The 17,392-nt window shown below is 41.0% G+C and overlaps 1 protein-coding gene across 9 annotated transcripts in view; it reads right to left on the bottom strand.

The window, feature by feature from the left end:
• Positions 1 to 17,392, bottom strand: part of Reps2 (RALBP1 associated Eps domain containing 2) — a 225,910-nt gene that overhangs the window by 9,111 nt on the left and 199,407 nt on the right. For all 9 annotated transcript variants that reach the window (XM_059250895.1, XM_059250902.1, XM_059250904.1 and 6 more), the window contains 3 exons: positions 12,142 to 12,225; positions 9,631 to 9,830; positions 134 to 239 (listed from right to left, as the gene is read on the bottom strand). In XM_059250895.1, coding sequence (XP_059106878.1) covers positions 134 to 239; positions 9,631 to 9,830; positions 12,142 to 12,225 — 390 coding nt within the window. The remainder of the gene's footprint in view (positions 1 to 133; positions 240 to 9,630; positions 9,831 to 12,141; positions 12,226 to 17,392) is intronic.

The raw sequence follows: 17,392 nt of genomic DNA, 5'->3' as shown, positions 1-17,392 counted from the left end.
AATACACTCATTCTCTACCAACTAGAAAAGCTTTGAGAACAAAAGTGGGTCTTAGCGAAAGGAATGGAGAGATGATGATCAAAACACAAAGCCAGAGTCAAGTGAAGGAGTCCAAATGGGGAGCTACTCTTACCTTCAGCTGCTGCTGAAGCTCACTGTTCAAGCGGGCCAGCACTGCATTGGCCTCTTTATTTTTGCGGATGGCAGTCTGGATTGCCTTCTTCTGTTTGGAAGACTGCCTGTAAAACAGTATAAACATCTTGATGAAAAGAGACTTAGAGGTCTGGAGTCTTCCTTGCAAGTAAGAACTCAGATTCATGAGACGTGCTAAACTGACAAAGGGTAACATCCCAGGCCTCCAAAAATAATATCTCATATTCCCAGGCCAGCAAGCCAGCAGGCAGGCAGGCCCACACCAAAATTGGTCAGGATGGATGATTTATACCCCATTTTACAACTCGAATAAAGGCTGTGATTGGGCCTTTTCAACCATTTGTGTTCCAGTTATTCCAAGACATTTTAATAAGCATTTTTTTCTTGTAATTCCTATTAGCTCAATGGCCCTTTTGTGGAAGCATTAATGGAATCTACTTCAGTGGACAAGACTGGTGGAAAAGAACAGAACATTCTCTTAAGAAAAAAGTCTACATTAATTTAGCAAAACCGCCTAATTCTCCTTTATTTCTTTAGAAGGGAGGGAGGAAAGTAGGGAAGGAGGGAGGGGGAAGGACAGGGAGAGAGAGAATATGAATTTTAATATGTACCAGAATATATCTGAGGCACCTGAAGAAAATGGAGAATGCTTTTGTACCAGCTAAGTCAGTACTAAACTCAAAGAATAGGTGTAACTAGGGTGATCATGTGTAACTGGGGCGACCATGTGTAACTAGGGAGATCATGTGTAACTGAGGTGACCATGTGTAACTGGGGCAACCATGTGTAACTAGGGAGATCATGTGTAACTGGGGAGATCATGTGTGACTGGAGAGATCATGTGTAACTGGGGAGATCATGTGTAACTAGGGAGATCATGTGTAACTGGGAAGATCATGTGTAGCTAGGGAGATCATGTGTAACTAAGGTGACCATGTGTAACTGGGGCAATCATGTGTAACTGAGGTGACCATGTGCAACTGGGGAAATCATGTGTAACTGGGGAGATCATGTGTAACTGGGGCTATCATGTGTAGTTAGGGAGATCATGTGTAACTGGGGCAATCATGTGTAACTGGGGCGATCATGTGTAACTAGGGAGATCATGTGTAACTAGGGGGATCATGTGTAACTGAGAAGATCATGTGTAACTGAAGTGATCATGTGTAACTAGGGCGATCATGTGTTACACTTGGGTCTATTAAAGTCTTCACTTACACTGTTTGGCCATAAGTCTCCTAATTTTCTAAACTCTGTGGTGGGAATGATAAATCAACATGGTCACCACAAGTATAACTTACAAACTCTTATCCCATAGCAAGAAACATATTAAAAAGGTGATTCATACTCTCCTAGGAAAACAACCGTATTTTCAATCACTGGGAAATGGGTCCTAGTCCAGATCTACCATACACATATGATGACTATTTCCTGAAGGGATACGCTATGCTAGCCACCCTGCTAATCTGCAGAAGACATAGTCCCTTCTGCACTAAGTTTAAAGGCTAGTTGTTTCAGCCATATAGAAGCAAGAAAGTCTGCTATTTTTAAAACACAGAGGTTGTACTTACAGTTTTAATTCTGGGATTCAAATCTGGTAAAGCCAAGTGCTTTACCTACTGATCAATCTCCTCTACTTTTTAAGAAAATAATTTCATTAGCATGTATTCATTGTGCAAAGTAAAAGGTTTCATAATGACATTTTCATTCAAATATGTCATGCACTTTGGCCAGTATTCACTATTCAATACCCTTTTCTGTCCTTCCTCTCCCACTAGGTTCCATCCTCTTCACAAATGCCCTGTTTTTATTCTAGTGTTGCACATATAGGAGTGTGTGTGTGTGTGTGTGAAAAGAGAGGGAGAGAGAGAGTTATCTAGGTTCCACATAGAAGAGTAAATTTTTTAATTCATAACTCCTTTACTGAATGAATAATATATGCCAGAATACAATAAAAGTAAACTAACACTACAAAGTACAATTTTGAAAATAAAACCAATATAACAAATATGCATAAGAATGCTTGAATTTTGATACACGATGCGTTCCTTTGCATTACAACAAACTTACATTTAAATGTCTATTAGAGAAAAACTGTGCTTCTGTCCAATTTTAGTGCTTTTTCCAAAAGCAATAACGTTCTAGAAGACTTTTTCTTTGACTTTGAGATATTTGACATTCAGACATTTGTTCAAGTACATAGATTTGGTTTCAATGGCACATCTACAGATCTTGCTATTCTGGTAACATCTTGAGTAGCATCTACTTCTGAACAAGTACTGTCTCACGTTCTAAAACTGTTGATCCTTGAAATGAAATTTATTTCAATTGTGGGTTTTTAATAAACTGGGATGAAGTAAAAACTCACCCTTCCTCCCTGCAGGAACACAGCGCTATTGTTGAAGTATACAAACTCAAAACTGTCTTTCTACTTGAAAGAACATTCGTTACTAACATTTCTGGTAAGGCAATAAATGCTCCAGGGTAATAGTCAATATATGTATGAAGATTACACTGAATGGCAACAAGTAGAAGAACATACAAAAAAAGAAAGAGAAATAGAAAACCACAACGGCCTGTAAAGAGGACAAGTTTCAGAGAGGGACAAGATGTATGAGAACAACAAATCTGACCATGGGTTTCTACTCAGAGCACAGAAGGCTCTCAAAACTCAGAGCACTAGCATTTGTCTCTCTGCTTCTGACTGTGTATCTGCCAGTGCAGCCTTATGTGCTCACTGCCATGCCTCCCCTACCATGTTACACTGCAGCTCTTCAAACTGTGAGCCAACATGAACCCTTCTTCCCTTAAAATAAAAACAAACTCAAAATGCAACGGTTAAAAAAAAGAACTAGAAAATCAGCAAAGGAGAGGAAGAGATGGATCACCAAAGAGTGTGCTTGATGCCAAACACACAAAAGAAAAGCTTTTCAACATCACTGGCCTTTAGAGAAATACAAACTAAGATGAAAATGACACCGAGTTACATACCCACTAAAATTTAAAAAGGAACACCACCAAACACTGCAAAGGCATGAAGAAATTTAGTATCTCGTTACATTGCTGGTGGGAATATGCCATGGTACCTCCATTCTGGAAGATAACTTAATAGTTTCTTTTCAAACTACACATATACTTAGCAAACAATCCAAAAAAATCACAGTTCAGGATGCTCATCCCAAACAAAGGAAAATATATTTACAGATAAAAACCTGTGCAGAGATGATTACAGCAACTTTATTTGTGATCTTCAACAACTCCACAAAGCCAAAAAATTGCTTAATAGGAGAATGTCTAAACAAATTGGTATATCCATGCCATAGGATTCTGCTTCACAGTGTTGGATGATACACACATCTATCTACTTGGATGGATGTTAAGGGATGAAAGTTCTCCTTTCTTTGGGATAAGTGTCCTGGAATGTGATTTTGTTTTATTATGTACTAAATGTATGCTGAGAAAAAAATGTCAAATCCAAAAGGTTGCGTGCTACATGATTCCATTTATATAACATTCTTGAAGTGACAAAATTATAGGAAAAGAAAATTAGACAAGTGTTTGCTAGGGGTTATGAATGTCAGAGAACAGGAGGTAGTTATGACTCCAGAATGTTGATTATAATGATGAACTACACAAATCTATACACTATGATAACATGTGATAAAATGGTGTAGAATTATCCTGACTCTAGTTAGGTAAAATGTAATCACTGGGACAAACTACATGAAAGATAAACAAGCTTGCTTGGTATTATTTTTGTTAGTTTCTGTGATCTATATAGTTCAAAATTTAAAGTTTACGGGAAGACGTCAATCAGAACTAGATGTCTCTTTATCCTTAAACTACCACTATGCTATGTGAGTCAGCTTAGAACAGCTTCTTCTCCAAGAACTGTCTCCATCACCTCCCTCCACCTGCATGGGCAGATGCCCTGTAGTCATGTTTGTCTGATGAAACCCTCACTTCCAGTCTCAAACTTGAATGGATGCTGGGGCACAGTGACCTAGGCAGCTTCTCTCTCTCTCTCAGGTATGTGGGGTGATAGTTACGAGTCCAGTTCAGCCTCAGCCTTGGCCCTGCAGAGCAAGTCAATCAAACTACAGAGCTGAAGGTGGTAGACTTCTTCACAGAGAAAACTAACAAATATCCTTTAGAAGACTAGACAAATGTCAGGAGTCCAAAGGTTTGCAGCCCCCTTTTATGATCTGTTTCTGTCACTATTTTCTACAAGCCAACCCCTACATCTTCACAATGAATATGGTTCCTTAAAGAAAGAATATGCTAAGATATTCTAAGTACCCCACCCCCACCCCCGCACATTCGCAACCAAAGGAGTTCTAGGTAAAGCAAAGATTAGGTCCCAAATCAGACACAATGTTAGGGCCAGGTCACCTGTTAACAGTTCAGGAAAGGTGTTTATCTTGCCTCTTAATTGCTTCTGAAGTTTACACCTACAAATTCCCCTAGCCTTTTACTCTGTGTTCCAATCTGGGCTACAACTGGCCCAGTTTCAATGGAGGAAAATGTGCACCTAACTGTTCAGTAAATAATTGTTTCTCTGTTGCCTTGGTGGGTGAAAACATGTGACTAAGTTTTGAGCCAGTAAGACCAGAAAGATCTTAGCAATAAGCTGCCTTTTCCCCATTTGTTCTTTCTCTCTTTCTATGTGACCTGAAAAATAAATATGTTGGTGACAAGTTGCCATTATCTATATGAATAAAGGCAAATCCCAAAGAAATCCAGAACAGGAAGACAATATGCCCAGCTTCGAGGACCCAGAAATCCTACCCTTCTGAAGTTTATTTTCTGTTCAAGTGGCAAACTCAAATTTTGAAAAATGTATTTTTTATTTATTCTTTGACAATCTCATACATGTATACAATATATTTTTATTATGTTTTAAAGGACATAAACTAGGCATAGTGACTCATGCCTATGATACCAGGACTCAGAAGGCTGAGTCAAGAGGATTTTCATGAGTTTGGGGCCACCCTAGGCTACATGGTGAGTTCCTGGCAAACCTGTGCTACAGTGTGAGATCCTATCTCAAAAAAAAATCCTTCCCAGAAAGAGTATCGATGAGATTCTCTAAATGAGAAAATATTAGGCTGGGTATGGTGCCTTGTACCTATCATCCTAACATTTGGGTGGTGAAACAGTTGAATCAGGAGTTCATCATCCTCAGCTACATAGAGAGCCCACCATGACTACATGAGATCCTGCCTTTTTGCTCAGCCTTGGTGTAGGGAGGAGGGGACTGGACCTGCCTCAACTGAATCTACCAGGATTGGCTGACTCATCAGGGTAGACCTTGCCTTGGAGGAGGTGGGAATGGGGGGTGAGTGGGGGGGGGAGATTGAGGGGTGGGAGGAGGGAGGACAGGGGAATCCGTGGCTGATATGTAAAATTAAATTAATTATAAAATAAAAATATTTAAAAAAAGAAAAGGACAAATCTTAGCCATTCGCCATTTCCCAGGCCTTGATTTCTCCCAAGGAAACTGGGTGCACCTTCTAAGTCCCAAACTTGTATTGTCTTTTCTACAGTTAGAAATGGAAGCCTTCCATCAGAGATTCAAGCCATTAATCCCACAGACAATCCCAATACATCAAGCATGAGGAAGGAAAGAAAAACTTAGAGCCACATTGAGAACATCATGAAGGTAAGCAAATAGTCTATACTAGAGCTAGAACACTCTGGAGTTATGGGGAATAATAGAGGTTATAGAGGTTGGCACAGAGCCATGGTACTGTCATATGGTATCCTCTGTCTCTACACTGCATGAAGAATCCTATTTTCCAAAGGTTCATCTTTAATAGACAGTAAAGATGCAGCAAAGAAACAACTAAACCAAAGTGTTTCTAAGCCAAATTCACATCTGTCCTTATTAATGATGGCACATTATGAAATGTTTACTGCACATAACTTGGCTCAGCAGTTGACTTGGGCAAACTTACTAATTTCTTTTTGTGGACAATGGCAATATCAAAAGCTGAATTTGTTTCTGACAATGGTTCATTTTTTATGTTAATTTCTATAAAAGCTGATGACAGTTTTACAGCTAGTCTACTTTATTTTTAGCCTTTCTCAGTGTTGTGTTGGAGAATTAAGGCTTACAGAAAATGATTGTGGCTCTTTTTCTCATTTTTCCCAAAGATAGTACATAGCAACTAACACTGTAAATGAGAGAGAAGTAGGGGAGGGGGTAACAACTCTATATAACACATGTCTAAAGGAATCTGAGGTTCTCTCTCTCTCTCAAAACTCTGGCTGGGAAAGAACTGTAGGCCAACCATTTTGTATTTTCTATCTTTTGCTCCCTGCCTTTAAAAATTATAAATGCTAAATTCCTTCCTATCGTGCCAAAATAAGCTAGTCTTGGAACTAAAACAAGAAGCTGTATAAAATACTCTGATGTGAAAGCTTAGGCCCTGACTATTCACATTGTGATCTGTGCGTTAGTCTCTCAGCTAAATATCACATGGTCATCTCACTAGCATCAGAGTAGCATGCTGAAGGACATTCACAGAACAAATGAAAGGTAGAAAATACTATTTCGATAAACACTGCAGGGACAACTGTATAATTGCCATGTCAAAGAATGAAGTTGAACCCCATCTTCATATGATGCACAAAATGAGTTCAAAATAGACCATAGATGTCAATAGCAGGTATAAAGTGACAAGACTTTTACAAGTGAACAATCTTTGTGAACTTGGAGTAGGCAATGGTTTCTTAAATATGACACTAAAAATATAAGTGACAAGCTAGACATGGAGGTGCACACCTTCAATCCCAGAATTCAGGAGGCAGAGAGGCAGGTGGATTTTTGTGAGTTCAAAGTTAGCCTGGTCTACAAATAAAGTCACAGGTCTTTCAGGGCCACACAGTGAGATCCTGTCTCAAACACACACACACACACACACACACACACACACACACACACACACACAATTTAAACTTGGTACTTCAAAGTACACCAACAAAGAAAGTGAAAACACAACCAACAGAATAGGAGAAAATACTTGAAAATTGTGTATCTAACAAAGGAGCTGTATGCAGACTAGATAAAGAACCCATAACTCAATTATAAGTAGGCAAAGAATGAGTAGATATTTATCCAAAAGTGGATTCAAATGACCAATAAGCACGAGAAAAGATGATCAACACTATTAATCATTAAGGAAATGAAAATCAAAAACACAATGAGATACCACGTTATAGTCCCTAGGACTGTCTAAACACAACCTGAAAAAAAGCTGATATCAATAGACAAGCTAACATGGCCAGGGAAAAGATCACAAGGCCTCAACCCTACAGAAAGAACTACAGGCAATTAAGAAATGCTAACAACAAGAGAAACAATCTTCCCTAGGGAAGAGCATATCAATTGATTATCCAATACCAAATGGTCAGCTCTGTAAACATACACATAAAAGTAATATTATACAGACTGAACATGTTCTATTTAAGAATTCTATATATGTGTAACAATTAATATAAAATGAGGCTATGAATTTGAAAGAGAGCAAGGGAGAGTACATGGAAAGGTTTGGAGGGAGGAAAGGAAGGGGAGGGGAGGAATGATGTAATTATATTATAATCTCAAAAAATAAAAAATACTTTTACATATTACTATGTAATTGTAATTACTACATAATTACTATGTAATACATAGTATTATCTAATACTAGATAAGTATTGATGAAGAGATAGAGAACTAGAACCCTCGTACATTATTGAAGATGTAAAGTGGAGTGGTCACTGTGAAAAACAATTTGGCGCATCTTCAATGTGTTAAACATAGCATTACCATGTAACTCCATTTTACCCATATGTGCATTCCCAAGAGAAACAAAAATACAGTCCACACAGAAACATGAACACAGATAACTCTACAGCATTATTATTAATATGCAAAAAGTTCAAATAACCCCAAAGTCTAATGAATCCCTGAATATTATGTGGAACATTAATAGAAAAGAATAGTATTCCACATAAAAAAATTAGTTTATAATGCATGCTACAACATGGATGAACCTTGCAAACACCAAAAAGGTAAAAGGTAGCCAAGCACAAAGAACCACATGATACACGACTACATCTATGTAAAAATATAAGCCAAGTAGAGACAGAGAGTAAATTAGTGGTTTCCAGGAGCTGGGAAGGGAAGGGAAAGTAGGGAGCAACTTCCACTGGGCATGGAGATTCTTTTGGAGATAATAAAAATGTTGCAAAATTATACTGTGGCAATGCTCACAATGCTTTGTGAATACTAAAAGCCACTGAAGTGTATGCTATGCAAATTATATTTCAACAGAGCTCATTTAAAAAAAAAATGGAAAGCAACAGTTCCCTGTGTGAAGTTCACCAGTTGCCCTGCCATCTACTTTGGAGAGCAAGGTGGCCACCACTGACTGACTAGAATTAACACGAAGCTGAAATTAAGGAGGACAAAAACCAGCCATCTTTGTGCCTGACAGAAATCTATCCCTTGGGTTAGGAAGGTGACAATGATGAAGAAAATCCCTTCCTGTACTAGCTGATATCTTCAGGGAACTATCTATTTGGAGAAAGAAAAATCCACTGAAGAAGGATACAAAGAATCTAAATGGGACCCAGCTTCCAGGCAAGCTGGTAACATCACCCACAGAACCTGTTGCTGTTCTTTCCACAATACTGTAGCAGCAGGCAAGCTACAGAGCTCCTGAGACCTGAAGGGCCTCTACAGAAGTATCACAAGGGATCTTAATTAAGTATCTGCAATACTGGCCAGTTGAGGTTCACTTCAAGTCAAGTGACAGTAGCAGGATTTTGCCCTCAATATCTCACTTAATGTTACTGCAGAAAGACTGAGTTGAGTAACAATCTTCTCCAAGACAGTCTTCTAGATAAGGACAGTTTGTTCAGAGCACCATTTTCCCCACCCTTGGCCCTGTCCACTGTGTCTCAAGCCCTCCAGTATCTGTTCCAGATGGTAAAGGAGGTATTACGGAGGATCAGCCTGTGCCATTCAGTACTGAGGTGGCCAATACCAAGAAGCTACATGTTTTCTAAATCATACCCCACTTCTACTGAAAGTTGGGTCTATGATCACGGAGCTAGTCACGTGCACTAAAAGAACTTGGTATCAGACAAGAAATGAGGGGGAAATGCCCTCACCATACTGTTCCCTTCATAGCAAAATCTGGACCAACACCAAAAAGGAAAGAAAGAAAATAGAAGGGCAAGAAACCAAACCAAACAGTGGTCTAGGACTTGCCTGCTCCTTTGGGTCACGCTAAGTCCTATGGATTATAAAGTGTCCTATCAGGTTGGGAGGCTTTAATGCCACCACCATCACCATGGCAGAGATGACTATGACAACCATAAAACCCTGTGCCTAGGAAAATAAATGCAAACACATAAACAAATACATATGCATGCAGATGTAGGAGGAAGTTCACCACCATCTTTTTACTAGTCTGGGCCACTTACTTTTGTACTGTTGGATGGGGTTTCACCATTGCTGCAGAAGCTGCCCCTCCAACAGCAGCAGCAGCAGCAGCAGCAGGAGGAGGAGGAGCAGCGGCAGGAGGAGCAGCAGCGGCAGCAGGCTCTTGGTTTTCTGTAGTTTGATTTTCAGGTCTGAATTTCCTGCGAATAGGCTTTGATGGAGGTTGACCATGTGGTGCATCCTGTGGATTAAAAAAAATAAATCCAAAGTGCTCAAAAAGGCGTTTTAATGATCTCTCCATCCCTCTGCATCTATGTTATAGTTGTGTAGCTTGGTCCTCTTGTGGGACTCCTAACAGTGGGAGCAGGGGCTGTCTCTGACTCTGATATCTGCTTTGGGGACCCTTTCCTCCTACTGGATTGCCTAGTCCAGCCTTAATAGGAGAGGAGGTGTCTAGTCTTACTGCAACTTGATATACCATGGCTGGCTGATATCCATGGGAGCCCTGCCCTTTTCTGAAGAGAAAGAAGTAGTGGATGGGGGGGGGCAGAGGAAAGGTGGGGGGAGGGACTTGGAGGAAAGGAGGGAGGAAAAACTGCGGTAAGGATGTAAAATAAATAAATACATACATACATACATACATACATACATAAATACATAAATAAATAAATAAAAACCTGGGAATCTACTCCCCCTTTCTGTCATCATCAAGAAGGACATCAAAATAAGATTCTAGTGGCCTTACTCTTTTCCTTTTTTAATGTTGTAAACCATCTATACTTTCTTGTCATTTAAACTCACATAGACTTTATGCAACCATGAAGTCTTTTCTAATTGAAGACAAAACTGACTCCTGCCTCACTCTGGGGCTTTTTGGAGAATAAGTTTCAAAGTCTATAATGGTCTTAGTCATGTGTTCGTCATTCTCCTACTCTTGATTCCTACATGAAGTCAAACAAAAAAGCCAATGTGCTCAAGGAAACAGTTGGCCTGCTCATGTCACCTTCCAAGCCCAGGGTCCACTCTCTTTGCTACGAGATAACCTAGGAGACAATGCTGAAGAACAAGAAGAGGGTGAGAAAGTAAGTGGGAACATGATACTTAGTGAGTAGTGCTAGCTGTGCAAAGAACAGGGGCCCAATGGCATGGCCAGGCAAAAAGAAAGGTGCCAAGATGATAGAAAAAAATCCTGACATCAGCAGGCGGAGAACAAGGAGAGAAGGACCAAGAAAGACAAATGCATATGGAAATGTGATAGAGAAACTTACTGCTCTGCATGATAATTTTAAAAACTAATAAAACAACAACAACAAAAAGCAAGAAAAGAAAGACATCATGGTACCAAGAAGGGAAGACTGTCCCATCCACAGGAGGTGCTAACTGGGTCTTTAATGTTACAAGGGTCACTGTCTGAACTAGATGGTCCCAGATTCCTAGTGTCTTATTCAAAGAATTTTAAAAGGATCACAGGAATGGCAAAGCAGTGAAAAATCTTGATTTAAAGAGATTTAAAGCACAGTAGGCAACAAATCAGTCTCATAAATGGAAAATAAGGGAATCACTGAAGAAATCACTGTGCTACTTGAGTTAGAGTACCCAGGAACAGCAGGCTGTTCTTTGGGGCTTTCTTTAATGGGGTTCAAGAGAAGGAGAAGTTGGTTGCTAAGGGGTGTAATATGGAAGATTCTATTTGATTGGCAGGCTTGAATTATATTAGCCTTTTTTCTCACTGTGCATGCCTTTTCCTATGATGCATCTGATTTGACTTGTATGCATGCCCAATCATGCATAGACATAAGATAGTAAATAGGAGGTTTTCCTTAAAAGTTCATGCTGAAGACACAGTTTGCCTTAATGCACATGTATCCAATACTATTTCAGGCCAAATGTGCTCTGGGGCATTTTTCAAAGGAAATTGACCACAAAAAGAGTAACTACTAAGTAGATGACAAAGCAGGAGTAATTTATGCTGTTGTTTGAAGTGGGGTATGCATGAAACTTGATGCAAGTAAGAGCCCTAGGTTGCTGGGTGCACTGTTAGGAGAGTGGGACGTGCATATCCAAAACCAAGTGGAGTCCAAAGTTGCTAAGCTATTCCTATACTCACCTGATTCACTAGCAGACGTATGAAGTCTTACTAAAGCTATTTAGCTCTTCTCACATTTTAAAAGTATTTACTTATTTTTATATTTTATATGTATGTGCCCAAGTGTATGTATATGCACTATATGTGTGCAGTGCCCACAGAGGTCAGAAAGTAGTGAGCCACCATATGGGTGCTGAGAACTGAATCCAGTGAGCACTCTTAACCTCTGAGCCATCTCTCCTGCCTCTCCACAACATTTTTTTGATCTTGCGGAAAACAGGGCTGTTTAGCTGGAAGATTCAGGAGAATCCAAACTGCCAGGGACATCCACAGTCCAGCCCCAGAACCTCCAGGAACCTAATTTTCAGAAAGAGTTCACACTTCGGAGCCATGGATCAGTCACAGTCATCTTGGTGGAAACCTGAAAGAGTTGTAAGAAGGCCAGGGGTCTGTCTGCTGCTCTTACCTTCTTTGCTGGACTGCTTTCTGCAGCTTGAGAAGGAGCTCTGTTCAGTTGAGGGTGTAAGTCAGCTTCAGATACTGGCTCAGACTGCAGCAAGATCAAAGAGAAGGTATAAATGCAAAAGAACCCAACCATGTAAACAGAGGACAAAGAACACTGTCAAAGAGTCACTCAGGAAGACCAAGTCACACTGGTCTAGACTAAGCTGCAGGCAAGCACAAGTCTGTTGATGCTTGGGAAAAACCCTCCACCATAGGCCTTGCTATTCCCTTCCATGTCTCCCGCCAGTGTCATTCAAGAAAAGGAACCATAGCCATCTCATATATTTTCACATACAGATTTCTTAAAAACTAACAATTTACAAAAACTATAAAAATTATCAGAGGAGAAAAGGATAAGAAAGGACTTAAGGAGCACTGAGAAAAACCATCAGCACCATAAAAGACTCATAATTTTTAATATTCAATTGCTAAAAAAGAAATACTGCATGGGCTGGAGAGATGACTCAGCAGTTAAGAGCTACATTTCCAGAGGACTGAAGTTAGATTCTCAGCACCCACACCAGGTAGCTCACAATCACCTATAACTCCAGCTCCAGGAGAGCAGATGTCCTCTTCTGGCCTCAGCAGGCGCGCGCGTGCACACACACACACACACACACACACACACACACACACACACACACTAAATAAATAAATAAATAAATAAATAAATAAATAAATAAATAAATAAATAAAATCTTTTAAAAACTAAATGCTCTAATAAATATAGCCATTTACCTTTTAAAGGGAAGGAGGGATGTAATGGGTGTAGTAATCAGAAAGGCTGGCTATTGACTGCACAAAGACTGATGAGGGGTACCCCCAAGCCTTTCAGGACACAGAACATAGACAAATGGAACATGGGGTAAATGGGCCTTATATAAGGCTCCCTGTGTCCCCAAGGCTTGCTATCTTCAGCTGTGTTAGAGTACTTTGCTTTTGGCTGTTATTAACCAGTGCTGCAAAATATTATGATGAGAAAACCAGCTACTTAGGAGCAAATTGACTTTTACATTTCAGTGGTATCCGTACTTCATTTACCCCAAAACTAACTCACACCACAAAACCAGATTGTAGCACAACCAACTGCCACTGCCCCTTACATGGCCGTCTCTAGCCTCCTGCAGTGTGCCTTCTTTCCTGTGGCACTACTGAACAGGCTGGCTCCCAGGGAGCTAACATCAGCAGATTCTGGCCACTTCTTGTATTCTCCTCACCCTTCTTCCTTCTAAAATAGCACCCTTGGTGATTTCAGGTGGCTGAGAAGTGACAATCTCCTAATTGTAATTACTCTCCCTCTCTCCCTCTTCTGCTCTGACTGCTCTTCACCCTGAAATGCGGACTTTCTTGGGGTTCTCTGTCTTCTGTTTCCCTGCGCTGGTTTCCTTCCCTTGTTCATTCTTTCCCAGGATCATCCCCTCTACTCCTGAATTTTACTTATTTATTTTTCATTCATTCATTAATTTATTGTGTGTGCATGCACATGTACCTGTGTGCCATGGTACACATGTGGAGGTCATAGAGGACCTCTTGTGGGAATCAGTTCTTTCTTTCCAAGATGTGGATCCCAGGGATTCTGCTCAGGCTGCAAGGCTCGGCAGCAACCACCTTTACCCACTGCACCACCTCACTGGCTTATTTATTTATTTATTTATTTATTTATTTATTTATTTATTTATTCAATGGTACTAGAGATTGAACCTAAGGCTTCACACATAGGAGGCAAGCTCTTTTACCCGGTATCTCCAGCCCTTGTTCCTGCATGTTATCCTAAAGAACTCTCTACCTCTTTTAAATCTATATACAAGCATTCAAGCTGCCTGGTTTTGAGTCCCATGTATTTCTGACAGCTTCTCCTTCCATTAGGGATGGCTGTGTTATTCATGCTGCTGCTGTTGCTCTGATTAGACTCTGACAAACTGAACTCTACGGATGCATCATAAATTGCATGAATTATGTCACATCATCACAGCCTTAAGAAGTGGTGCGTATCCCCAGACTATTGATGACAAAATTAAAGATAAAGAAGTCAAGAAATTCACCCAAAGATCATACAAATAACAGGGTCTGAGACCAGTTCTAAGTTCCAAAGCTAGGCTTGTTACCATGGTCTCAAGTTCTAAAGCTAGGCTTGTTACCACAGTGCAATACAGCCTCAGGCCCTCGTAGGCCTCAATGTCGTTCATGAGCATTATTTACCAGACAGCTACTGCTGGCTTGCTATGCTGGCATTCACGGATGAACAAAGCACCACCTCTACTTACAACCATCTGGGAGTCCAGTGGAAGAAGCAAATATATAATCAAAGATGCATGTTTCAATGCAGTGTGGTAGAGAAGAAGAGTGGGGATTATAGAAGCACTCATTCTTGTAGGACAGTTAAGACCTAGTATGTAACACTTCAGCTGAGGTCTGAGTGACATGTAGGATGCAGTCAGCTAAAAGAGCTATATGTGTGGATGATGACAGAGGGAGGTCCAAAGTAAACTCACAAAGGCCTATATATACTCAGACAACCAGAATATTAACTTGGAATACCACAGAAGGTGAAGGTCAGTCTCTCAGACAGGAAGTTTAGAAAAAACAGTATTGTAGTTAGGGTTTCTATTGCTGTGAAGAGACACCATGACCACAGCAACTCTTACAAAAGAAAGACATTTAATTGGGGCTCACTTACAGTTTCAGGGGTTTAGTCCATTATCATCATGGTGGGAACCATGGAGGTACACAGGCAGACGTGGTGGTAGAGAAGGAGCCTAGAGTGCTATATCTGCATCAGTAGGCAGGAGGGAGGGAGAGAGAGAGAGAGAGAGAGAGAGAGAGAGAGAGAGAGAGAGAGAGAGAGAGAGACAGAGAGACAGAGAGAGACAGAGACAGAGAGACAGAGACAGAGAGACAGACAGAGACAGACAGAGACAGAGAGAGCCACTGGGCCTGGCTTGGCCATTTGAAACTCCAAAGCCCACCCCCAGGGACATAGTTCCTCCAGCAAGACCACACCTACTCCAACAAGGCCACATCTCCTAATGCCACAGCCTAAACATTCAAATATGTGAGTCTATGGGGACCATTCTTTTTTTTTTTTTTTACTTTTTTTCATAGTATTTTTATTTTTATTTTTATTTATTTATTTATTTATTTATTTTTAATTTTTATTTTGCAATACAATTAAGTTCTACATACAGGCACAGATTCCCTTGTTCTCCCCCCTCCCGCCCCCCTCACTTTCCCCCCAGCCCGCCCCCCATTCCAATCTCCTCCAGGGCAAAGCCTTCCCCACAGACTGAGATCAATCTGGTGGACTCAGTCCAGGTAGGTCCAGTCCCCTCCTCCCAGGCCGAGCCAAGCGACCCTGCATAGGCCCCAGGTTTCAAACAGCCGACTCATGCAATGAGCACAGGACCCAGTGCCACTGCCTGGATGCCTCCCAAACAGATCAGGCCAATCAACTGTCTCACCCACTCAGAGGGCCTGATCCAGTTGGTGACCCCTCAGCCATTCTTATTCAAACCACCACAAGCAGGAACGGGGATAGCTTGTTTTCATGTATGTCAAGTTCATGTGAGGCACCCCAGGAGCCACACATTTTCAGCAGTCTGTAAAGTGTGTAGCATTCACCTCCTTGTCCCTGGGAGTTTTGAGTCACACTCCAAGATCCATGAGTCAAATGTCAGTTTTCTGAGCAGCTGAGCTCACCACCCACTCAAATACAGGGCTTCTGGTGAAGAATCCATTGAGAACCTGAGGTCCCATCCTGCCTGTCACCTGCAATCTATTACTTAGAAGGTATATGCTCTGGCCCAAGTCTATGCATGCATGCCCCTGCAGGGACCACAGGTGTGCAGGGAAAATCCCGGCAGGCAGGCAGACAGGCAGGCCGGCAGAGGAGGAGGAGTGGCAGGCCCAGGTATGCTGCCTTTTGATTTGCCAGTTCTCTCCCATTACACAGCAGGCGGAGAACTATGTCTTCCACTGATTCCCTGTGGAAATACTGAGGAAGACGACGACGACGACGACGACGAGCTGACCTTTTCAACATAAATGAGGATTATGAGCACAGCCAAAGTACTAGACTGCCTTTGTTACTGCCACCTAAAAATAAGCAGCAATCAGGGAGAGAGCTGAGGAGGCAGTGGAAAGACTTGCTTGAGGTGGTACTTTTCCATTTACAAGTATACCTTCCTGAAATTGTATGCAGTGGCCTGGGTGTTCTTGCTCTATGACTGAGAATAAACAACTGCATAATATTAGGTCAGGACCTCCCCACCACCTTCTGTTACCCCACAATTGATCTAAAATGGGTTCATCTACTGAGTAGCCAAAGGAATGACTCTCACAAAGGATGCAACACAGGAATCGGGGAGGGGATGCAGAAAGTGGCACAGGGAAAGAAAACTAGCTCTGTGGTAAGAAAAATTGAGGATGGGGGCTGGAGAGATGGCTCAGCGGTAACCAGAGGTCCTGAGTTCAATTCCCAGCATCCACATGGTGGCTCACAGCCATCTATAATGGGATCTGATGCCCTCTTCTGGCCTGCAGGCATTACATGCAGATAGAGAACTCATACACATAAAATAGATAAATAAATCTTTTTAAAAAAGAAAAACTGAAGATGAGATTTAGACATGAAAAACTGCCTCATCTCAATAAGCTATCCTACCTTCCTTCATGAAAATGGCATGAGCCTCCCATCAGGCTTAGCAGCTGGGTGGCAGAATAAACTAGGGAGGTTCCTTTGCCATCTCTTCACGCTGCTATAAATGATGAGTTTTAGAAGGATGACGCATGAAAGCAGGAAGGCCTCAGTAGCTGCCTTCTTCCTCTGTGGATTCAAGAAAGTGGAGGCAGGAAAGATCTCCTCCCACAGCAGTACGGCCTTGTCCCAAAGTCCTGGCTGTATGAGCTGAACTACAACTCCAAGGAAAGGAGCAGATATTTGATTTCTGACTGATATTACAAACAGCAGTCTTGCTTTCATGGCTCCATGTAAAGCAACATATACTCAGTCAGGATGCAGAGAACCAGGTCACTGAAACTCAAGCTAAGGTTCAAAATATATATTTTAGATAGATAGATAGATAGATAGATAGATAGATAGATAGATAGATAGAGATATGAATAAATAGATATAGATACATATAACATGTTTTATTTCATCACTTTTTAGTTTATATTACTTGTACATAACAGGTTTCATTATGACATTTTTGGTG

Source organism: Peromyscus eremicus, chromosome X (assembly GCF_949786415.1).
Source record: "Peromyscus eremicus chromosome X, PerEre_H2_v1, whole genome shotgun sequence".
Lineage (NCBI taxonomy): Eukaryota > Metazoa > Chordata > Mammalia > Rodentia > Cricetidae > Peromyscus > Peromyscus eremicus.
The sequence above is the reverse complement of the archived record's forward strand: the minus strand, read 5'-3'. Positions and strand labels throughout refer to the sequence as shown.